The 23,774-nt window shown below is 41.7% G+C and overlaps 2 protein-coding genes across 6 annotated transcripts in view; one reads left to right on the top strand and one right to left on the bottom strand.

Annotated features, from left to right (window-relative positions):
• Positions 1 to 20,453, top strand: part of CEP89 (centrosomal protein 89) — a 41,423-nt gene extending 20,970 nt beyond the window's left edge. The window contains exons 18-19 of one of the 2 annotated variants that reach the window (XM_058155342.1): positions 7,224 to 7,393; positions 19,527 to 20,453. In XM_058155342.1, the coding sequence (XP_058011325.1) occupies positions 7,224 to 7,393; positions 19,527 to 19,758 (402 nt within the window). In that variant the 3' untranslated portion in view covers positions 19,759 to 20,453. The remainder of the gene's footprint in view (positions 1 to 7,223; positions 7,394 to 19,526) is intronic. The other variant, XM_058155343.1, reaches the window with a different exon arrangement.
• On the bottom strand, positions 331 to 7,213 carry LOC131184251 (E3 ubiquitin-protein ligase RNF182-like). Of its 4 annotated transcripts, XM_058155350.1 has the most exons (3): positions 7,067 to 7,213; positions 5,637 to 6,929; positions 331 to 4,631 (listed from the first exon to the last, which is right to left on the bottom strand). In XM_058155350.1, the coding sequence occupies exons 2-3, from the start codon at positions 5,639 to 5,641 to the stop codon at positions 3,890 to 3,892; spliced, it is 747 nt and encodes a 248-aa protein (XP_058011333.1). In that variant the 5' UTR covers positions 5,642 to 6,929; positions 7,067 to 7,213; the 3' UTR covers positions 331 to 3,889. The 4 variants fall into 4 exon arrangements, with proteins under 4 accessions (XP_058011333.1, XP_058011332.1, XP_058011335.1 ...); XM_058155349.1 differs by having other exon boundaries at positions 5,637 to 7,213; XM_058155352.1 differs by having other exon boundaries at positions 6,801 to 7,213.
• Positions 20,454 to 23,774: the final 3,321 nt, after the last annotated feature.

Genomic DNA, 23,774 nt, shown 5'->3' with positions numbered 1-23,774 from the left:
GTTTCAGTTCCTTGTATACCAAAAAAATAATAATGATATCATACTAGTTAATCACATTTGCAAGTGCTGTTTCCAGCGTACACATTTTTATATAATGACAGCAAAAATAGTATCCCAGTGGATATGTGCTTGCAAAAGCCTGTCATTTTAATTTTTCTGCAACCGTTATTGTAATGATAAACTTCATAACATTTTAACATCACATTACATAAAGCGTTGCCCTTTCGGTTTCAGGTTGTCTATATTCTCTTTCTTTCTCTTACCCTTAAAATAAATATTTGATTAAAAGTGCAAACACTGAAATTAAATTATTTTCCTTCCCCCCCCCCAGAAGTCCCTCCGGACCTGCCTTTGCCATCAGTCTTGGGGGGGGGGGGCGTGTCTCAGGGGACCAGTGACACCTTGAGGAGATTCTGGTGCTGATTGAATCTCTTATGTGTGCTTTTTTAAAAAAAAACACGTCTGTTTAACAAGTTTATTGCTTTCTGTGGCAATTCTCAGATGCTGAGAAGTAACTGTTAGGGTCAGGAGATACAGTAGTGGCCAAAATTGTGGAAACCTTTTGGAAAAAGTGTATTTTCTAAAACCAGCTAATAACGCCAGTTTTTTTTTGGGGGGGGGAGTAGTACCATAAAATTATATATCAATGGAGAGATAATTTAATCAAGAATGTAATGCAATAACTTTTATGAAGGATTTGCTATTAGAACAGCAATTATAAAGAAGAAAAGTGAAAGGGGCCTCTGTGGCTCAGACTGCTAATGCAGTCTGTTATTAACAGCAGCTGCCTGCAATTACTGCAGGTTCTAGTCCCACCAGGCCCAAGGTTGACTCAGCCTTCCATTCGTTATAAGGTAGGTAAAATGAGGACCCAGATTGTTGGGGGCAATAAGTTGACTTTGTATATAAATATACAAATAGAATGAAGACTATTGCTAACATAGTGTAAGCCGCCCTGAGTCTTTGGAGAAGGGCGGGATATAAATGCAAAAAAATAAATAAATAATAAAATAAAAGAGATATACAAAAATGACCACCATGTCAATTAATACTTAGCTGGGTAACCTTTATCATGAATTACGGCCTTACAACGTCTTCCCATGGGGTGAACCAAGACTTTTAGTTCTGCAGCTGTTATCATGTGAAACCAAGATTGAATGATTGCTTCTATTAACTGGGTTTTATTGCTGAGTCGCTTCTGACTAACTAGTTTCTTTAGTCGGCTCCATAGATTTTTCAATTGGATTAAGGTCTGGGCTATTCCCAGGCCATTCAAGCAGTGGAATATGATTATCTTGAAACTCCAAGAAAAAAGTGGTATTATTAGCCATCAAACCTCAAAAATCCACTTCTCCCAAAAGGTTTCCACAATTTTGGCCACTACTGTATCTGTGTCTCCTTTCTCTTTTCATCTGCTTTCAGGTCCCATTGTCCTTGTGGTTTCCTCTCATTCAACTTGAACAAATACATTTTGGTGATTTACTTTTCCTCTAAAACCGCTTTTCACTGAAAGTGCCTTCGGTAAACATTCCGTTCCTCCTAAATATTGCGGCAAAATAATTGCTTTATCCCAATGTTGACCTGGGCATTGACTGCTTATTGTGGTTACTTCTCTGTTAAAGAAATAAATAGCATTCAACGTGATATAGGGTGGATCAGAAAACATTTGCATCATGCCTTTAGTAACCTAAAGAGGAGAGAGGGAGTCTTCTACTGTAATAGTAGTAGGAAGAATGGGAGAGAGATTTCTAGATTTAAGGGATGCTGTGGGTTAAGCAGGTTGCTCTATGTGGTTTTTGAAGTTTTGGGGATTATATTACAGAGCAGTGATCAATTTGGCCTTAACAGCTGGAACCCAGTCGCAAGTCTGCAGAAGCCCAATGCTATCATATGTATTTACTTATCCCAGTGTATATAAAGCCAGCAGGACAGGATCGGTTTCATCCAGATTATATATAAAGCTAGTGATTTACAAACTGTTGGTGAAATTCTTTCTTAATAAAGCAGATTTATACTGGGCAGAAACCATTCTGGCATTGATTAAAGGAGCAAAATGGGTGCTCCTAGAAGCATTTGTTTCATTGCTTAAACTCTTCCTCTTCCCCTGCTGGGTTTTTTTGTTACCCAGGGAAAAACTAAGGGGCAGAGGTATTAAGGCCTTAATAGAATAACCAGGAGGTACTATGAGTCCCACCATCCCATTCAGTCCCCTGAAAGAAGCCTTGTCCAACATCCCCAGTTACACTCCCTATCATCATCATCATCTTTTAACGACCCCATAATCCCTTGTGGCGTGGAGTCTGGGCAACTGGTTGGAGCTGAGTATTTACTGGCCGGATGCTGTTCCTGTTGCCAAAGCAGAGTTTTATTCAGCAGATATATTCTCAGTATGCCGAGAGAGAGAAAGAGAGAGACAGAGAGAGAGAGAGAGAGAGACAGAGAGATCTGCTTCTACCTAGGATCAAACTTACACCCTCCTGATTGTGAGGTGAGAGCTTCACCTCTAGGCCTCCACACCACCCAGTTATACTCCCTATAACCTCCTCAAAAGGGTATCTTCCAAGAAAGTGGCCCGCCGCTGCTTATGAAGTAGATTGATTTCATCCAGGCAGCTAGAATTTTCACAGTCAGTTTTGGAGAACTCCTGCCTTGAGCAGGAAGCAGGACTAGAAGAGTTCCCTTCCAGCCCTATGAACCCATGTTCTGTTTAGAGGGATGCAGCTTCTCTGCGTGTTGAATTGGCTTCAGCAGCAATTTTGGTACCAAGAGGTTTTTTTGCAACATGCCAAGTGCTGAAATGTGCCAGCTGCTTGGAACAGCTATTATTTTCAGGTAAGGATAGGGGACACCAGATTACTCAATGTAAGTCAAATCACAAAAGGTGGCTGCTGACTTTTAGACAAGACAATCATGTCGTGAATTCTGGCACGATTTTCAGAAGTCATTCTTCTTCTCCCTTGTAAAGCAACGGGGTTCAAAAATGAGTACGCGCTAGCCAAAAATGTTGTTGCATGCTCCTTTTTAAACTGATAGAATTGTCTATGGCAGAATAAAGCAGGCACATACAATAAAACAGAACTCTCTTACTTTTTAGCGTACCAGCTTCATAACCATATACAATGTATGGATACATAGCCACATTCGTAAAACTGCTTGTTTTAATTTAGCAACACTTAGGCATCGATATACAAGTGAGATCTAAACTTTTATCAGAGAAGTCTACATTGTCAGAAACAGTCTAGTTTATTTTTCAGACTGTAGCACATATAGAGCTGTATATTTTTTTTTGTTAAACATTGGCTAAAGTGCCTTCCAATTGCGAAGAGTTCAAAAATCGCAGTCCTTGATCTCTCCTGCCTCCTTAGCAGACAGAGCAAGAGAAAAATTCTCAGCTGCTTTCTTCAGCAAAGCCTTGAATCAAATTAAGCAGGGCCCTAGTTTAACAAAGCAATTTTTCTCTTTTATCCCCTGGTTGACGTAACAGTCTGGGGAGTCAGGAAAATAACTTCAAGCTGCTTTCTCAGGGGAAAGCATTCTTTCTCACTAGCTTCTGGTCCAACTTGTGATTGAGTAAGAGGCAGCCTTCAAGATATATTAAAAGGCTCCATTCAGAGACATCAGCTCAATTTCTCCTCCTTGTAAGTCAGCCAGTGCTTTGAGCAGCTTCGGTCAAATAAGACAATATTGCTGTTTTCAAGATGCCAAACTTCTCCCACATAAAGATTTTATCTTTTTATTCATTATTGTTGTCAGAAGAATGGAATGTTGAAAACACCAGTTCATAAACCGGTCTCCTCCTCTTTTTTTTTTTTTAAACTTACAGTCACATTTTTAAAAAAAACTCATTGTGTAGACTTTGAGCTATCTCAATATCCTTTTGCGTTTGGCATCAATTTCTAGAAGAACAGTCGCACATTCCCTGGCAGAGGCACTGACAAAAACCGTACACAAGACACACCGTCAGACTGGATGGCACAAGACTGACACAGACAATTCCCAGAGTGACTTTCTGAATCACTAATAAATAGATACCAAGGGGCAAAGAACCGAAGTAAAAAAAGCCAAGCAGCCAGACTAGTATTCTGGGAACATGATTACAGAGCTTGGAGAAAACGTCTTGGTCTAACTGGTTGGTGGAAGTGACAGATTCCGAGTCCAGGCTGTGATCTGTGTAATAATCCGAGAGGGTGTTTTGACTGGGAGTCCGGGGGGAATCTCTCTGTACTTCCATGATGGTTATCACCAGGCAGTTTGAGGAGCCGCGCGAAGGACTTGACGAAGCCAAGTTCTTTGGTGTCAGGAGAACTTCCTTGCACTCTGAATTCCATGTCGACTTGTCTTTGGTTACCAGTCTGGACAAGATGTTCAAATCGTCGGGGAGTCCTTCTACCTCTTCTTCCTGCAGCTCTGTTTCATGCCGGCAGAAAGGGCAGCTAATGCGAAACGAGCCGCTTCCCACCTGAAGGATTTTAGTGAGGCATTTTGCACACACTCGGTGGAGGCAGTCCAGGAGTTTGGGTTTGCGACTCTGGAGGTTGAATTTCTGGTAACAGATTTTGCACTCCAGCTCCTCGTTCAGCACTTTTTCTTCCCCGTCCGTTTGAGGATAATTCATCTTCCCGTTAGGCAGACTGTCAAAAGAGAACAGCAGTGAGTTTCCCTACTCTTTCTTTATAAGCGGGCCTTTTTTGTAATGGTGTCATATTTCCATCATCACATTTATTTGTTTACTGGAAAAGGGAATGAGTAAAAACTGATTAAGTCCGTTTACATTTCTCATTATGAATGTGTTATATTTAATTTCATATAATTTTACAAAGTTATTTTTTTTTAACTTTATCCAGTCTTACAATCTCCTGGAAGTTGTTTTTCCAACAACCGATTATGGGAGGTTTTCAACCTTTTCTTGACCGTTTGTTTGAGCAATATTTACAACTTTTGCTCAGATTATTTTCTAGTGTCATTTTCTTCAAAGCAGAACTGTAATTATTAACTCAAAAGTTGATGCAAAACTAGTAATCTTGCTTCCGGTTGTTTCCTAAGCCAAAATATTTAGAGATGTGGAAAGCTATCTTATTACTGCCATGATATTGGTCCTTTACAGTTGTATTATTTACTCTACTGTAATGGCAGTAGTTTTCCAGGATTTCAGATAGGACTGGGAAAAACCTCTAGCTGGAAATGGGGATTGAAGACAACTTCAATTCTGGAAGCTGACGTACACATAGCTTAAATTTCTCAAGGTTGAGAAACACTGAACTAAAGCAATAGTCTATGAAATAAAATTTTAAAGAGTGCTTAAACCATTGTGGGACTTCCTCAGTTGTATCCTTTTATATTGAGAAGTTAGAGAAAGATGTGAGCCCAATATGAGCTGATGAACCTTATAGGTGGCAATTTGACTTTCCATTTTATCTTGTATCTTGGAACTGTTCATTGGAACATTACATTGTCATCTACCCTCCTTTCCCGATTATCTGGATGACATTGTATAGTATCTGCACTAGATAAAAGTTGAAATCCTACGTGCATTTAAAACAATGCTTACAGAATAAGTTATTCTTACCCAAACAAGTATTTTTTAAAAAACTGGATTAATATCCAGTGAAAGAAAAAAATAAAATAAAATAATTTACCTCATTAACTGCTAAAAAGTCCTCATAGGCACCACCAGCATTCAGGAAGTCCATTTGAGCAATGCACCTATATGCATCAAGCTAGTCCTGGATCAGCTGTTTTACTACCCTGCAAGCCTTCAGAATGGAATCAAGTGTGATCTAGACTCTGGTCTGACTCAAGTTTCATAGAATCTAGGTTTTTTATCCAGATTAGATTAAACAACAAAAGTAAAACAGTGTATACCCTAACCAGCTACAAAATAAAATAAAAAATAGAAAAGCTTCTAAGGATGCGTCTATGGGCTGACTCAAAGTAGATGGGCCAGTATGATCTCATCACATTTTTCAAATGCTTATTGGCATGAGCTTTGAACCTAAAAGATGTACCGGGTGAAACTATTCCATCTGGTCCTGTCTTGGCCTTTGCATGGGAACCTTTAGCCAAGGAATAACTTGGAGAAAATGTGCTATATGTGACCACATCCCCGTGAAATTCAAACGTCCCCCAAACCTTGAATGACAACCACACTCACATGCTTTATAATAACCAAGGTCTTAATATTCTGAGAGATAAGATTCCTGTGAAAGTTTCAAGCGTCGAGAGGTAAAACGAGCAACGCATCCAAAGGCTATTGAAATCTGCTTCAGTATTTATGCATCAACTCATATGTGAAATTTTACAGGCTGCATAATTCAGTGTTACTTCGTTTTTGTTTTATTCATGAAAATCACTGCAAAGAGCTGACTCTCCAACTGTAGACTTGAAAGAGGAATCTAGCCTTCGCCATCAGACTAGTTGTTAACCCCATCAGTCTGCATTCGTTGGCAGGAAAATACTTGCGATAAGAAACGTCCCTGACAGCAGCCGCTTGTCTCATGAGGCATTCGGATTAATTTTGGTTTATTGAGAGATAACATTCGGTGTAATGCGATATTTGTCCCAAAATAGCTTAAAAAGCTCCATTTGCAGGTCAGCCTTTTTCTAAAGAAGGCATACGAAGTGTGAGAAAAAAAGCAAAAAAGAGTTACATTCCAGTATTCTAGAAGGAAAACAAATACATAGCCATCATGGTAACAGAAGCATCAATTTGCAAAGCTAAGGTTGTTTCTTTTTCCCCTTCTTACGCTCAGATTAAAGGACAAAGAACCCATAATGTAGAGTCACATCTCTTTTATCGTTACCTGGACAGTGGTCATTAAAACTTGACAGTTGACCTTGTGGAGAAGCAGCTGTGTTTAAAAGTCTAGCTGTTCATTCTGTCTAGTCAAACCAACATTATTTGGCTTTGAAGGCTATTGAGAACTGCCTTTCTAGGAGGGGAAAAAAAACCTAGGATGAAACAACACAGCCTTGCCAAGTCAGGGACATCTTTGTCGTCTTCGTTGGCAAGCTCGAAGAAATGCTCGAAGAAAGATGACCTGGTCGTCTTTCTTTCGATCCCACCTACCCGATTTGTTCTCCGAACCGGGCATCCCGTGACTCAGGACGAAGCAGCAGCAGCCGACAGAAAGAACCATCTCTCCCCCCTGGTTACGATCCATCTATGCCCCTGCAGTAGCCCAAGAGCCGTGCTTTGAACTGCGATTCTTTTCCAACTCTCACAGGTGTATAAAAAGACGGCGGCAGGCAAGCTTGGGGACATCAACCTCAAAGTGACAGAGCGAGAGAAGGAATTTGCGGGAAAGACGGCTCAGTACCAGCGAGAAATGAAACACCTCCAGCGGCTGCTGCAAGAGAAGCAGGAATCCCTCGATGAAGCTCTGCAGCAGAAGAGGTAAGTTAAATCCGAGGTGCCTTCCATAAACAAATGGCACCCAATCGGTTAGAAGAACTTGCGGTAAGAGCCCCATCTGGTGTACTGTGTCTGCATGCGCTCTTCTTCCTCTTCTCTGCTGGATTGAAAACACTGCTCTCCTCCCCTCCCTGCTTTCCCCCCACCTTCCCTCCTCAGCCTTCGAAACCTTGAAGGAAGTAATTGATTGCAAGGGGTGACAACCAGCTTAACAAATCCTGCCTTCTGCTTGTCGCTTCTTCCTGAAGAGGAGGCACAAGACGGACAGGAGCGATTAACTTTTGAACTCCGTTTTCAGTCCTTCTCTCCAGAGTGAATTCGTGGTCATATGCTGGCTGATTTCACAGGGATTTTTTTTTCCCCCAAGCAAGGGAAAAAAATCAGCCTCCAGACGGTCAGTTCTCTTGAAAACCAACCAGAGCGGTCGGTTAACGATGCTTAGCAAAAATAAACATTAATAAAAATAAAATAAATAAAATTATTAATAAAAATAAACAAAAATAAAAATGTTATTATAAAATGCTTAGAAAACATTTGCTAGACCAATTCTTGAATACAGCTCAACTGTCTGGAACCCATACCACATTTCAGACATCAATACAATTGAACGTGTCCAGAAATATTTTACAAGAAGAGTTCTCCACTCCTCTGAATACAACAAAATACCTTATGCCACCAGACTTGAAATCTTGGGTTTAGAAAACTTAGAACTCCACCACCTTCGACAGGGCCTGTGTTTAACTCATAGAATCATCTATTGCAATGTCCTTCCTGTTAAAGACTACTTCAGCTTCAATCACAACAGTACAAGAGCAAACAATAGATTTAAACTTAATGTTAACCACTTCAATCTTGATTGCAGAAAATATGACTTCTGTAACAGAGTTGTTAATGCTTGGAACACACTACCTGACTCTGTGGTCTCTTCTCAAAATCCCCAAAGCTTTAACCAAAAACTGTCTACTATTGACCTCACCCCATTCCTAAGAGGTCTGTAAGGGGCGTGCATAAGAGCACAAACGTGCCTACTGTTCCTGTCCTATTGTTTTCTTTCATTATATCCAGTTAATATAGTTATTGCATGCTTATGCTTATATTTTATTTATTTATTTATTTATTTATTATATTTGTATACCGCCCTTCTCCCGAAGGACTCAGGGCGGTTCACAGACAAAAAACAACAACAACAGAAAACATATAATAGATTAAAAACAGCTAAAGAATAGATAGTTGAATTCAATTGATGCTCTGACTTTTGAATACAAATTTAAAACCTCATTTAAACCCCTTTTTTAAAAATCCCAATTTAAAAAACTACATTCAGGCTAGTCCTGCTCTTCGAAACAGCAACGTCTTCAGCTCGCGGCGGAAGGACTTGAGATCGGGGAGTTGACGAAGCCCCAGAGGGAGCTCGTTCCAGAGGGTAGGGGCCCCCACAGAGAAGGCCCTCCCCCTAGAGGTCGCCAGCCGACATTGTTTAGCTGACGGTATCCGGAGGAGTCCCTCTCTGTGAGAGCGCACTGGTCGGTGAGAGGCTAATGGTGGCAGTAGGCGGTCCCGTAAATATCCCGGCCCTAGGCCATGGGCGTTTAAAGGTGATGACAAGTACCTTAAAGTGAACCCGAAGACCACTGGGAGCCAGTGCAGGCTACGCAGGAGGGTGTTACATGGGAGCCAAAGGTGCTCCCTCTATCACCAGCAGCCGCATTCTGGACCAGTTGGAGTCTCCGGGCACACTTCAAGGGAGCCCCATGTAGAGAGCATTACAGTAGTCCAGGCGGGATGTAACAAGGGCATGAGCGACCGTGCATAAGGAAGCCCGATCCAGAAAGGCGTAACTGGCGTATCAGGCGAACCTGATGAAAGGCTCCCTGGTGACGGCTATCATATGATCTTCTAAAGACAGCCGTGCATCCAGGAGGCCGCCCAGATTACGAGCCCTTTCCGTGGGGGCCAATAGTTCGCCCCCAATGGTCAGTGATGGAATTAGCTGACTGTACCGGGCCGCCGGCATCCACAGCCACTCGGTCTTGGTGGGATTGAGTCTGAGTCTGTTCCTCCCCATCCAGACCCGTACGGCCTCCAGGCACTGGGACATCACTTCAACAGCCTCGTTGGGGTGGGTAGGTGGAAATATAGAGCTGAGTATCATCAGCGTATAGATGACAACTCACCCCAAGACCACGGATGATCTCACCCAGCGGCTTCATATAGATGTTGAACAGAAGAGGCGAGAGAACCGACCCTTGCGGCACCCCACATAAGAGGCGCCTTGGGGTCGATCTCTGTCCCCCCGTCAACACCGTCTGCGACCGGTCGGAGAGGTAGGAGGAGAACCACCGATGAACAGTGCCACTCACTCCAAGTCCCTCGAGTCGGCGCAGCAGGATACCATGATCGATGGTATCAAAAGCCGCTGAGAGATCTAATAGGACCAAGACAGAGGAACAACCTCTGTCCCGAGCCCTCAAGAGATTATCAACCAGCGACCAAGGCTGTTTCCGTGCTGTGACCAGGCGGAAACCGGACTGGAATGGATCATGATAGTCAGTTTCATCCAGGTACTGGGGCAACTGTCGTGCAACCACACTCTCGACAACCTTTGCCAAAAAGCGAAGGTTGGAGACCGGACGATAAGTTGCTAAACTAGCTGGGTCAAGGGAGGGCTTCTTGAGGGGGGGCCTCACCACCGCCTCTTTCAAGGCGGCAGGAAAACACCTCCATCAAAGAAGCGTTCACGATTTTCTGAGCCAGCCTCGTGTCACCTCCGGGTGGCCAATACCAACCAGGAGGGACACGGGTCCAATAAACATGTGGTCGCATTCAATCTCCCCATTAACCTGTCCATGTCCTCAGGGATCACAGGATCAAACTCATCCCAGATAATAACATCAAGACCTGCCTCCCTCACCCCGTCCGGATCCACCCAGTCTGTGTCCAACCCTTCCCGAATCTGAGCGATTTTATCAAACAGATATTGTCCAAATTCCTCAGCTCGACCCTTTAAGGGATCTTCTACCGCTCCCTGATGGAGGAGCGAGCGGGTCACCTAACCAGGGCGGCTGGGCGATTATCTGCTGATGCAATGAGGTTGGAAAAATACTCCCGTTTTGCCAGCCTCATCGCCACAAGATAGGTCTGAATTTGAGACCTAACTAGTGTCCGGTCAGATTCGGATCGGCTGGCCCTCCAGATACTCTCTAGGCGTCTTTTCCGGCGCTTCATCTCCCTCAGCCCCTCGGAGTACCAAGGCTAAACGAGATCGGCACCGGGTCAGAGGCCGCAAGGCACAACTCGATCTAGGCCCAGCCGCCGCCCGATCCCAGGCGGCAACCAGAGCTCCAGCCGAGTTGTGGGCCAAATCCTCAGGGAATAGCCCAAGCTCCGTCTGGAACCTTTCAGGGTCCATCAGGCGCCTGGGACGGAACCAGCGAGTCGGTTCCGTCTCCCTGCGGCGGGGATCGGCGGTTCGAAAGTCTAGCTGAAGGAGCGAATGATCTGACCATGACAAGGGTCTAATAACTAACTCCCCTAATTCCAGATCATTCAACCACTGTCCAGAGACAAAAATCAAATCCAGAGTGTTTCCCCCGATGTGAGTGGGGTCGTTCACTAATTGGGTCAGGTTCAAGGCCGTCATGGAAGCCATGAACTCCCGAGCTGATGTGGATGCTATCCCCACCGACGGCAAATTGAAATCCCCCATGACCATAAGCCTGGGGATCTCCATTGCCGTATATATATATATTATATATATATGCTTATATATTATATAGTTACTTTCACACTTATGCTTATATATACTGTTGTGACAAAATAAATAAATAAATATTCCCTGAATGAGGAGCATTCTCGTAGCAAATGCAGGTAACAAGCCAAGAATTTGGCAGCTCTTGGCTGAAGGAAGATTTTCTGAGTTAGAGCAATTCGGAAGGAAGGTGTCAGAGAGTGTTTTGATGACTATGATTGTTTTTAAGCAACACGGGCGATGGGTAATGGACCCGTTTTCTTTCCAGATCATCTCTAACCATTGTTTGATAAAATAATGGAAGTCACAGTTCAAGCTGTGTGCCATCTGGGTCTATAATAACTACTCGCCTGTTGCAGGATAAATTGCACGATCCAACCACTGCTAATCTCTTTACAAAGTGTGCACCCTATAAACGAAACCACCTGTGCCACAATGCATGATGTATCACCTCCTTGTTTGGTACGTGCCTTATAGTGGTGGGGAAGGAGGTATGCCAGACGTGTTCAGGGCAGCACATGCCTCCAATGTGCAGGAAACAACAAATTCCAACCTCTTAATAAAATGGATTATAATGAATTGATCATTCCATAAATGCCCTGGTGGCCATCTAACTTTGGGGATTGTTTTTCAAAAATAAAAACATGCCCAAGAGCTGTTTAAAGAGACCTTTCCCAGGGAAAGGAGCAGGTGTGTGTCCACTCAGCCAACTTCAGTGGCACCTGAACCTGCAACTTAAGAGCCTCTACTTCATATTAAGGCTGCTTTTGACTTAGAAATCGGCCTAAGAGCCTTTCAGCCCTCCAAGGCTCTCTGGACCGAACCAGATACTAGGTGTTTACAATTCCTTCAGAGTGGGGGAGGGGTGGTTGGAAGGGGGGACAATAGTAAGATATATCTGTGGTGGTGAGCAAGATTTTCTTTAGGATACAGTTGGAGTAAGAATTCAGCAAAGAAGATGGACCTGTAGTATGTCAGCTGTTGGGTTCCAGAAAATTTTGGTTTTTCTTCATATGGGTACCATTTTATAGTTCAAACCTGCTCTTTCTGTAAACCTTAGAAGCTTATGTGAGATTTTATCCATATCTTAGTTATGGTCAGATTATACTAGCCTCATGTCCTGCAAGTAGTTACCCTGGTTTCTTTCTTTCTTTTTTTTAATGTGCAGGAATCAGGGGTGAAATCTACTTACCTTCCATACCGGTTTGGAAGTGCAAGCGCCATGCACACGCGTCACATGCACGCACAGACCCTCTGCGCATGCGCAAACCTGTGCATGCGCAGAGGGTAAAAAACAGGTTACTTCCTGGTTAAAACCAGGAAGTAACGACCGGGCAGGCGGAGCCTCGTGCCGCCATCACTACCGGTTCTTCGAACCACGTGTTGCCATCACTACCGGCTCAGCCGAACCGGTAGCATTTCACCCCTGGCAGGAATACATTGGGGTGCATTTCTGGTCCTTGTTTATCTGACTTCTGATTTTAACAGAGAACATTTGTAGCTCAGGGTTGACCTGAGAGGTCCTTAGTGCTCTCTGAGCTTGCTTGTCTTCTTGCAGACGTTTCTGTACCCTAACTAGGTAACATCATCAGAACTGGCACTGATGATGTTACCTAGTTAGGCTAATGAAGCGCCTGCGAGAAAACAAGCAAGCTCAGAGAGCACCAAGGACCCCTTCATTTCTTACTCCAGTAAGTTTATACTGCCTTCTACTTCTTCAATTCAGTTCAATAGCTGAAAGATCACCTCCAGGGTGAATGTGCCTAGTAGCCATATTCCTTTTTAAAGGTCCTGTTTCATGGACCATTGCCAAGATTAGTGTCTTTAGCAGAGTTACCCAAGTTGGGGCGTGCCCGTTAAGGAATCTGCCCTTTTTAAAAAGAGCAACGTCTTGAGTGTTTTACCTTGCAGAAGCATGAAGTATGTCCAAGGAAGATGCCGTCCAGTGCTTTAGCTCAGGGGTCTCCAACCTTGGTTCCTTTAAGAGTTGTGGACTTCAACTCCCAGAGTCCCCTGGGAGTTGAAGTCCACAAGTCTTAAAGGGACCAAGGTTGGAGACCCCTGCTTTAGCCTATATACCATTTTAAATGCCTAATTTTAGGCCAGTTGTATTGAACAGATGGAGTGTATGAGACAGAATAATAATTAGCATTATCTTTATTAGCTTTTTTTTAATCTGCTCTGCAGCCAAAAATGCTACAAGAATAAGGTACCTATCATTAAATCAAAACAGGTACTGCCTCCAGGCTTATAACCTAAAAACACAATAATTAAAACGTTTTTTAAAAAAGATGTTGAAAGAAGAGGAGAAGACAAAACCCAGATACTGACTTTTAACAGTATTAAATAATGACCAACTGGAGAGCAGAAGAGCAGGGTTGATGGAATAGCCATCTTCTTGCCTTCTCTCCCTCTGATGTCACCTGGTAAAATGGATTATAATGAATTAATCATTCTGTAAATGGTCTGATTAAACATCTAACTATATTTATTTTAATTTATTTTATTTTTATTTTATTAAATTTTTATACCGCCCTTCTCCCGAAGGACTCAGGGCGGTGTACAGCCGGAATAAAATACAGAATATATGCAATTAAAAGAAATTAAAATAAACTATTACTAAACGGCCGGTAATTTAAAAGATTTAAAAATTTAAAATATTCCTAAAACTCCAATTTAAAATCAACTATTTATGCCAGTCCTGCTTGAATGAATAAATATGTTTTTAGCTCACGACGACTATGGTGTTTTTTTTTTAATGTGATATACAAAAAAGATTGTAGGACAACGTGGTCGAAAGACTTCACTGAAGCCAGATTCCTTCAGTGTTGAGTTGAGTTCTTCTGCAATTGCTTTAAGTAGGAAATCTTTTCTTTTATGCTACAGCCTATCTTGCAAAATAGGGATGCGGTGGCTTAGTGGCTAAGACACTGAGCTTGTCAATTGAAAGGTCAGCAATTCAGCGGTTCAAATCCCTAGTGCCATGTAACAGGGTGAGCTCCTGTTACTTGTCCCAGCTTCTGCCAACCTAGCAGTTCGAAAGCACGTAAAAATGCAAGTAGAAAAAATAGGGACCACCTTTGGTGGGAAGGGAACAGCGTTCCATGCACCTTTGGCGTTTAATCATGCTGGCCACAGAGATGTCTTTGGACAGCGTTGGCTCTTCGGCTTTGAAACAGAGATGAGCACCGCCCCCTAGAGTCAGGAACGACTAGCACATATGTGTGAGGGGAACCTTTACCTTTACCTTATCATGCAAAAAACCAGCTTTCTCGAATCTCAGGTCAGCTCTGTGGCTTTTGATCTGTGAAAGCCTTCCACCACCACTGTCCTTGTTCGAAGAATAACAGAAAGAGGGAATTATTGATTGGTGGTGGGGTTGTTCTTAAGCATCTGTAGCTTGGCAACGAGAATCAGGAGTGCTGGGCTAATTTCTAATGCTGATGTTGTTCCCACCAGCTTACTTAAGGACAACATTTGTTGTCTGGGAAATTGTTTCCAACAGATAGAAATTTCAGCAACACATTAAAACTACTGTCAGGGAACAGACAGCCTTAATTAACCCTTTCTTCTTCTCTTTCTCCTCCTCCTCCTTTAGAATACGTAATTGTATGTCTATAGAAGGAAGGAGCATGCGTGACTGTGTAACCATCTTAAAACCATTAAGTGTTACGTAAGTGAACTGTCAACCGAACGAGCGATAAAGCTGATTGTACCATTGTAAAAGCTCATCTCCCGCTTTGCAAGAATACGTTTGGTTGGTTTCCTTGGGTTCATATCGTATGTTCTTTGGAGAATGTTAGTCGTTGAAGCTACATGGGCTAAAAAAATAGAATTGAGTTTGTAAATCAGGGCATCAAGACTGGCAAAGTCTTTTGACAACTGCTTGAAAATGTTTCCTTGAGGTATTATGGTAAAGGTAAAGGTTCCCCTTGCACATACGTGCTAGGCATTCCCGACTCTAGGGGGTGGTGCTCATCTCCATTTCTAAGCCGAAGAGCCAGTGCTGTCTGATGACAATTCCGTGGCCATGTAGCCGGCATGACTAAACGCCGAAGGTGCACAGAACGCTGTTACCTTTCCACCAAAGGTGGTCCCTATTTTTCTACTTGCACTTTTTACATGCTTTCGAACTGCTAGGTTGGCAGAAGCTGGGACAAGTAACAGGAGCTCACCCTGTTACGCAGCACTAGGGATTCGAACCGCTGAACTGCCACCCTTTCTGATCGACAAGCTCAGCATCTTAGCCTCTGAGCCATACTGCTTATTACTGGTGAAGGCGTGTAATATATAGCAAAGGACTATATTTTTGAAGAGCAGCATGTAGAGATTAATACACCATTGGGAAATTAGCTAAAATGCTTCATCTGCAAGTCAGTTCAATTAGACATTCTTATTTTATTATATGATCAGATTACTTCTAGAACAATATGAAATTTTTAAACTTTTAAAATCATATTAAAAGATTTTTTTTTGTTTCTATTTGTTTACAGATAATTCTTTACAATCTGTGACTCAGAAACCAAACCTTTAATCAGTTTGTAGCTGTTAGCCAACTGAAAGATTTTACAATCTTCTTATAACGCTCTATTCTTGTGAACAATTTAAAATAAAATGAAATGAAAATGTAAAAAGAATTACCAGGATTCCTCATTTGTTTCCTAATAGCACAGGATCTAAAACAGAATTTTTAAAGTACTGCCTTTGTTAGAATGTGCCTCGAGTACCCTGATATAAAATTTATTTAGTCTACCAGGAATCCTTCAAATTGGAGATATATGAGAGCAATCAAGATCATTATAAAATGGATAGTGTAACAGTATGCTGTCTGTATAATAGCATATTGATCATGTACTGTAACATTGACGTGGTTAGAAGGCAGTATTGCAGGCTAACTCTGCCCACTGCCATGAGTTCAATCCTGACCGGCTCAAGGTTGACTCAGCCTTCCATCCTTCCGAGTTGGTAAAATGAGGACCCAGATTGTTGGGGGGCAATTGACTGACTCTGTAAACCACTTAGAGCAGGGGTCCCAAACCCCTGGTTTGTGGACCAATACTGGGCCACGCCATGCCAGAAACTGGGCCACGCAAACAAGCGACGCCCCATCCCCAGGATGCAGGCAGTATGCGAAACCACACCCCCTCTGGTCTGCACGGGGGCGGACTCTTTCCATGGAAATGGTCCCTGGTGCCCAAAAGGTTGGGAGGGGCTCTGACTTAGAACATGCTGTAAAGCACTAGGAAGAGGTATATAAGTCTAGATCCTATTGTTGTTTCCATCTGGTTTTGACTGACCTTGAACGATGATTGTGAACGATTTTCCTCTCCGTGAGGAGAAGACGCAAGGCTGAAGACAAAAGAATGCAAAATAGCTAAGATGGAAGCCATTATATCATTTCTTCAAGGCTACAGAGAAATTTAGCCAGGCTTCGCTTTTTTAAGTTTTCCATTCTTAAAGAAAAAAAAGAGATGTTGTCATTTGTCTGTCTGTACAGCAAATCAATATCTTATTATTTGCTGTCTTAACAACCTCATTAGCTTTGAGGAATTTCAAGAACTGCAAAGCGGATGGGGGAATAAATGACAACTTTATATGGTTGTTTTGTCCGTAAAGTCTTCCATCTTGAATGAAAATTTCTAGTGGGCTCAAGGAAGCTAAGGCCTCCCGGAAGTAAGTCAATTTTAGCCAGTAGGTGGTCTTGACTATCCAACTCACATTGTAGACTTTGTCACCAGGTGAAAGGCAGTTTTAGAAACAAGGTGAGGGACACAATTGTAGCCCTCAAAAGATTTGGACTGAATTGCCTTCAAGAGGGGAAAGTCCTTGCTTACATAAGCCTAAACACCCTATCATAGACAAGTAACTGTCTATAACTTGCCCTAAAACACCAAATTCTCTAGGAGAAAAATGTAATCTGTGGAATTATAAATTACAGGTATTTGCCTTATTTGTAAGCTAAGCTAAATTAAATTTAAATTAAACACTTGGAATATTGCATTCAGTTTTGCTCGCCACGATGTAAAAAGGATGTTGAGACTCTAGAAAGAGTGCAGAGAAGAACAACGAAGATGATTAGGGGACTGGAGGCTAAAACATATGAAGAACAGTTGCAGGAACTCGGTATGCCTAGTTTAATGAAAAGAAGGACTAGGGGAGACATGATAGCAGTGTTCCAATATCTCAGGGGTTGCCACAAAGAAGAGGGAGTCAAACTATTCTCCAAAGCACCTGAGGATAGAACAAGAAGCAATGGGTGGAAACTAATCAAGGAGAGAAGCAACCAAGAACTAAGGAGAAATTTCCTAACAGTTAGAACAATTAATCAGTGGAACAACTTGCATGCAGAAGTTGTAAATGCTCCAACACTGGAAATTTTTAAGAAAATGTTGGATAACCATCTGTCTGAGATGGTGTAGGGTTTCCTGCCTGGACAGGGGATTGGACTAGAAGACCTCCAAGGTCCCTTCCAACTCTGATATTATTATTATTATTAAATGGGAGAGTGAGCAGAATTGAATATTATTGAAACCTATTTAGATTTCTGTTCCACACATAAGTATAATCTTTGCACCCAGGAAAAGGTTACATGATTAATTTACATAATTATTTTTATTATGTTTTCAACCCTTTACAATTGGGTTACAATTCTCAAACCAGGGCCCTGCTGGACAGCGCATACAGTGCAGTCTTTGAACGCTACGTGGGAAAAGATTGAATTAGGATGAGAGCGCAAAATTTACAAGCTGGGACAAGGGCTAAGATTTTTGACGATTGCAGGCACGATTGCTTAAAAGATTTATTGGTGCAGAGACAGATTTCAAGAGCAGATTATTGCAGATCTGTTCTCATCGCAGTCGTGTAATCTATCTAATTAGGGCTGATTGAACATCGAGAAGTATAAAACCCAATAAAATCCAGGCACTAAATCATGTACAGCAAGTTTTTCAACCTACTTTGAAAAAATGTAGATAAACAGCAGAATTCCTGTTTGATATTTCATTTTTTTTCCTCCTAGGCTATGGGGAGTTTGATGCAATTCCTATTTAAAAAAAACTTTCAATGTTTGAATTCAAACGAATAATTTCAGCATTAGTGAGCAAAAGAGACTTTTAGGAGTTACGTGTTATTCTCTTCTGCCCTAGATTTTTTTTCTTCTGCGATGTCTTATGTCTTTTTTCAACTACAGGTAGTCCTCCACTTACAACCATTCAATAGTCACTGTCTGAAGTTACAACGGCACTGAAAAAAGTGACTTACGACCGGTTTTAACACTTAACGACCGTTGCAGAGGCCCCCATGGTTATGCAATCAAAATTCTGGCGCTTGGCAACTGGCATGTACTTATGACAGTTGCACCGTCCCAAGGTCATGTGATCACCATCTGTAACCTTCCTAACCAGTTTTCAACAAGTAAAGTCAATAAGGAGAGCCAGATTCGCTTAATGACCACATGATTCACTTAACAACTGCTGTAATTCACTTCATGAATTCACTTAACTCAGTTAAAAATTGTAATCTATCTAATTAGGGCTGATTGAACATCGAGAAGTATAAAACCCAATAAAATCCAGGCACCAAATCATGTACAGCAAGTTTTTCAACCTACTTTGAAAAAATGTAGATAAACAGCAGAACTCCTGTTTGATATTCCTATTTAATTTACATAATTATTCTTAAGGGTTATGTTTTCAACCCTTTACAACTGGGTTACAATTCTTGCTTAGCTAAAAGAAATTTGGGGCAAGTATTTTTTATATTCCTAAAAAAAGGAAGTGACCGCATCCCTGAAATTTGATAATCGTATTTATAATCAGAATTTCAACAGTAAAAAAACCCCGTCTTTGCATACCTGAACCCAGCTAAAACAGCTGAGATAAAACAGCTCACCTTATCCCAAATTGATGGTCTCCAGATTTGTTGAGCTGCAACTCCCATAATTCAGTACATTTGGGCATCACAAGTTGGGAGTCAGGTGCATCTCAGACAGTTGTTAACCCCTACAAAACGGGTCATTAAAAAAATGAACTGTATAGAGAATCCTTCCCTCTTGCTCATTCATTGATCCATGCTGCCATTAATAAGAGAAAAGGAAAGTTAAGGTAATTCTCTGTGATGTTTTCTGAACTAGCTGCAGATAAGAGAATGAAGATATGAGGACATTTTATTGAACATCAGCTTAGAGATCCTTAATCATTCTTGTGCAGAGTACACGGTGTTCCTTCACCATCAGGCAAGATACTAAAATTAATGTAATTGTTCTGGCTATGCTGATTGATCGTTCACCTCCAAAGTGCTGCTTAAACATGGGAGGGCGAGGAGCATGCAAACCTAGCCCATCCTTTTTCTTTTTTCTCTTCTTCTCAGAGAAATGGAAAATGAACTTGAAATAATCTGGGAATCCACCGCCAAAGAAAACCGGAGGATGAAGGAACTCTTGCATAAATCTCCTGAGAAGAACGTACAGAATTCAGTCAACGCTGCTTATGAATCGCCGTTAACTGACATATCTCAGAAAGTCCTGCTGGGTAGATACGGCTTTAGCTACTGTGATGTGGAGGTGTCCTCGCTCCCTCAAGCTCTGAAGCAAGAAGACTAAATATTAAGGAAGTGGATGCCTCTTCCTCCAGGGCAAAACAGGCTTGGAAGAAGCAAACATAAAAAGAGCAAACGGGAACCTAGTCAAAAAGCAAAGTATGATTTACCAGTTGGGTTGAGAGATCTTCGCGGCTGTGATTAGCACTGTAGGATAAGGGACCTTTCAAAGCCCTGAGAAGCATCTTTCATGCTAAAAAGCATGTTTCTTGCCTTGACGGTTACAAAGAACATACAGTGGTACCTCAGTACTCACCGTTAATTGGTACCAGCAAGCGCGATGAGTACCAGAAATAATGAGTAGCAAATAATTTTTTTCCCATAAGGAATAATGTCCTGAGTCATAAGGCTGTCGACCCCGACAATTTCTTGCTTGTGTGTTGGGTACTAAACAAATGATGAGCACTGGGATGAAATTTTTGTGTCAAAATGCGTTGAATACCGAATTCAATCGGTTTCAAAGCAGTTGAGTACCAAGATGCCTCTGTTGTAATACATTATGTTCATCCTGCAGCGCCAGTTCTGCTTACCAAAAGTGGCCCACTAGGTGTCTCGCATTCCACAGATGGCTTCACGCCAGCGAGCCGGGCTTCTTACCCATTTAAAGTTTGAGAATAAGTCGAGATCGTTTTGGCCCCAAAATCATTTGCTTGAGCGGATAAAACTGGCAGCCTTGTGCCCACGAGCACCAGCTATCCTGAGGGAAACTTCGGAGGAAACCAGCTACTAGATGGTTCGATTAGTCTTTCTTCCTTATACCCAATGGACTACCGATTTGCATGTCAGGACCGCTACGGACCTCCACCAGAGTTTCCTCTGGCTCTGCCCTGCCCAGGCATAGTTCACCATCTTTTAGGTCTTTCATGCTCCACCTCCCCTACAGGGCGGGTTAGACTGGCCGGTGGTGCGCCCTCTGCTCGGAGGTCTCGGGATCCTACCTCGGCTGGCACGCATCGGCCTCCCCTTCATTGCGCCACGGGGCTTTCATCCGGAGCCTCTGACTCATGTGCATGTTAGACTCCTTGGTCCGTGTTATATGTAATACGGCTTCCAGGCCTGACATCTGTATACAGATGCAGTGCTGCAACAAGGGAGAGATTTCTCAATAAAGCTTCCAATTGATAGGCAGAGCACATACTGCTTTCAGCACCAACTCTGCCTTGTTCAGGGTTTCCGGATGGCCGGTTTTATCAATCTGCAATTCTGAGAACACCTTCCTAGAAGAAGCCCCATTAAATATAGTATTTAATGGAAGCCAGAGTTGAATAGTGTTGTCAATACGACGTTCAGATGCTTAAAACCAAAGGAAAACGTATTTGAATTGGTTTTATATAACTTGGCACTCTTTTTATTAAGCAACTAAAGATTTGGGGGCTGAAATGGCTGAACGGAGCCTCAATTTAGCTGAACTTTTATAACTTTTATATATCTAGACTTTTACTTGTTTTTAAAAGTTATAATATATCTAGACTTTTATTTGTTTTTAAAAGTTATATCTCATTTCGGTTGGAGACAAAATTTAGTTGATTTATACATACATATATATATTCCAAGTATTGCTTGGAAATAAAGAATTAAAAAGTATAAGCCATATATAAAAGCAATATAAGAACAGAACATATAACTGTAGAGCAATATAACTGATTAAGAGGAAAGAAGAAGACTTTGAAATTGAAAATATTTGAACTAAAATAAATTATGGCTGGGTTCTGGAGGCAATAGCCTTATTTATAGTTTGAATGTACGTAGCTAGGTCATTAAATTTACATCAGAATTGTTACCTTTCAGGGAGTCTCTTACCCAAAACAGTCAAGGCAATTAGTAAGAGAGCACAAAAAAAGTTGACAATATCCATATTTTATAAATGCACAATACTTTGGCAAAGCCAGATATTTTTTAAAATTAGTATCGATAAACTGTTGAAAGTGACCTCATTGTCTTTTTCTAAATCATCCAAATCTCTGAACTAGTAATTCTAGGTTTGTCTTTTTTGTATCCTTTTGTAACATATTCGTGTTTTTCAAGTTTACCAAATAATCAACCGTAATTATCCAATCATGAAAAAAAAAATCTGAAAGGTTCACAAAACACTTCCGCGCTCCAGCTGCATTCCTTTGGTCGCCCGCCATCTTTTATTCGCATGGATGGGCACGGATTGTGGTGCCCTCCTTGTAAGAGCAGCAGAAACCAACCTACAACCAGGTTGCTGGGACCAGGTGGATACTATCATTTCTTTTTCTCCCCGTCCTTCTTTTCTAGAATTCAGCAGCCTTTTTTCTTTTTTTCGATGGATCGAAGTACCAAGTGGGATGGAACACCTCGGAGCAGAAAACATTCTCCATCCACGCTTTAGCTGGTTCTTATAAAACATTTCAAAAAGATGCGTTTACATTCACTCTTCGCCCAGGAATAACCGTGACTTTGAAGGCCCTTCATTTGACACGTCTGCAAACCGAAGTAAGTGCCGTTATTGTAAGCTCCCCTTTGGCACAACAGTCGCTTCTAAAACTATTCCACGGTTTTTGAATATAACGTTCAGAATACTGTCCCAAGGTGCTGGCTGAGTTCAGACTTTGAGAAAGACCAATTTCCCCATAGTTTTTAGCTTATTTCTTTAGTTTTTCTGGCTGAGCCATTCTTGTGAGCATCTCGGAATGTGCTGAACTCTCTTCTTTAGAACTTCACAGAGGTTCAGTCCATTGTTAAGGTCTGTGCATAAACCCAGATTGTGTTTACCTGTGCATAAATCACAACGTTGTATTCTTTTTCATTGTTTTATCTTCTTGCTCAGTCATCTTACTTTGCTTCACGCACTTTTCGTTTCTTCCTTTTTATTGTTGTCAGCCGCTTAAAGTATAGACCCACCGCAAAATAGGTGGCAAATAAATTTTAACAAATAAATAAATAATAAATCCAGACTGGTATGTCGCTTTAAGCACAAATTCTTTATAGGCCTGGGCAAGTCTGAACAGTTACTTGCAATGCCCTGGAGCTTGGTCCGCATCAAAGCATTTTACTGTCTGAATCAGTGGTGAAATGCTACCAGTTCGCACCGGTTCAAGCGAATCGGTAGTGATAAAATCTACCGGTTCGGGCAAACCGGTAGTAAAAAAAAGTTCTCTGAACCGGTATTTCTGATGATCAGCTGTGCCGCGCTATTTAAAATTGCTAGAAAGCGGGAAATCCTGCTTTCTAGTGAATCTAAATTGTGCAGCACAGCTGATCCTCCCCCCTCGCTGTTCTACTTACCTTCCCAAGCCTTCTGGCGCATACTGTGCATGCACGCACATGCACAATGTGTGTTTGGCATGCACCATGCATGCACGGCCAGCGAACCGGTAGCAAGCCAGTTCATATTTCACCACTGGTCTGAATGTTGTCTTTCAAGCCATAAATATATTTCTCTCATGGCAGTTCAAACATAAAAGTGGTTTGAGGGAGATTTTGCACTCTTATCTGCCGTCTACTATACTCTCTTTTTCCCTCCCCCAGCGTTTTTAATTTATCCTAATGATTGGTTGGGTAAATGTGTAATTTTATAAATGCTGACAGTTGTGTACGATTTACAGCTTTGTTTGTTTCCCAATTATGTATTTTTTCATGCTTTTTATAATAATAAAATACTTATTTTAAAGGGCACAGACTTCGTTGTTCCCGTTGTTGTTTTTTTAATTTTATTTTTTGTTAGAGCAATTGTCTAGAGGGAACCCTGAATATTTAGGACATGAAAGAGACCCTGGTGAGCAAGGCTGGTCCTCCCATCACTTGAAAATCAATATCATCCTATAATATGCTGACAAAGGTGCGGAATAACAGTAGGACGACTTCTGCTGATTTATTCGTGGTTAATTGGACTTTTAAAGAGCAAATCTCCAAGAGTCACGGATACTGTCTGAGATTAAAGAGAAATTGTGGAGAATGACTGTCAGGGGATATAAAAGAAGAGATAATTAAATAAACAGAATGAATGATTAGAAGCGTTGTTGTTGTTTTTTCAGTTGGGAGATCTCCTGCAGCTTA

The sequence above is a fragment of the Ahaetulla prasina genome, chromosome 12, assembly GCF_028640845.1.
Source record: "Ahaetulla prasina isolate Xishuangbanna chromosome 12, ASM2864084v1, whole genome shotgun sequence".
NCBI classification, from domain to species: Eukaryota; Metazoa; Chordata; class Lepidosauria; order Squamata; family Colubridae; genus Ahaetulla; species Ahaetulla prasina.
Note: the sequence above shows the minus strand (reverse complement) of the source record. Positions and strands in the feature narration are given on the sequence as shown.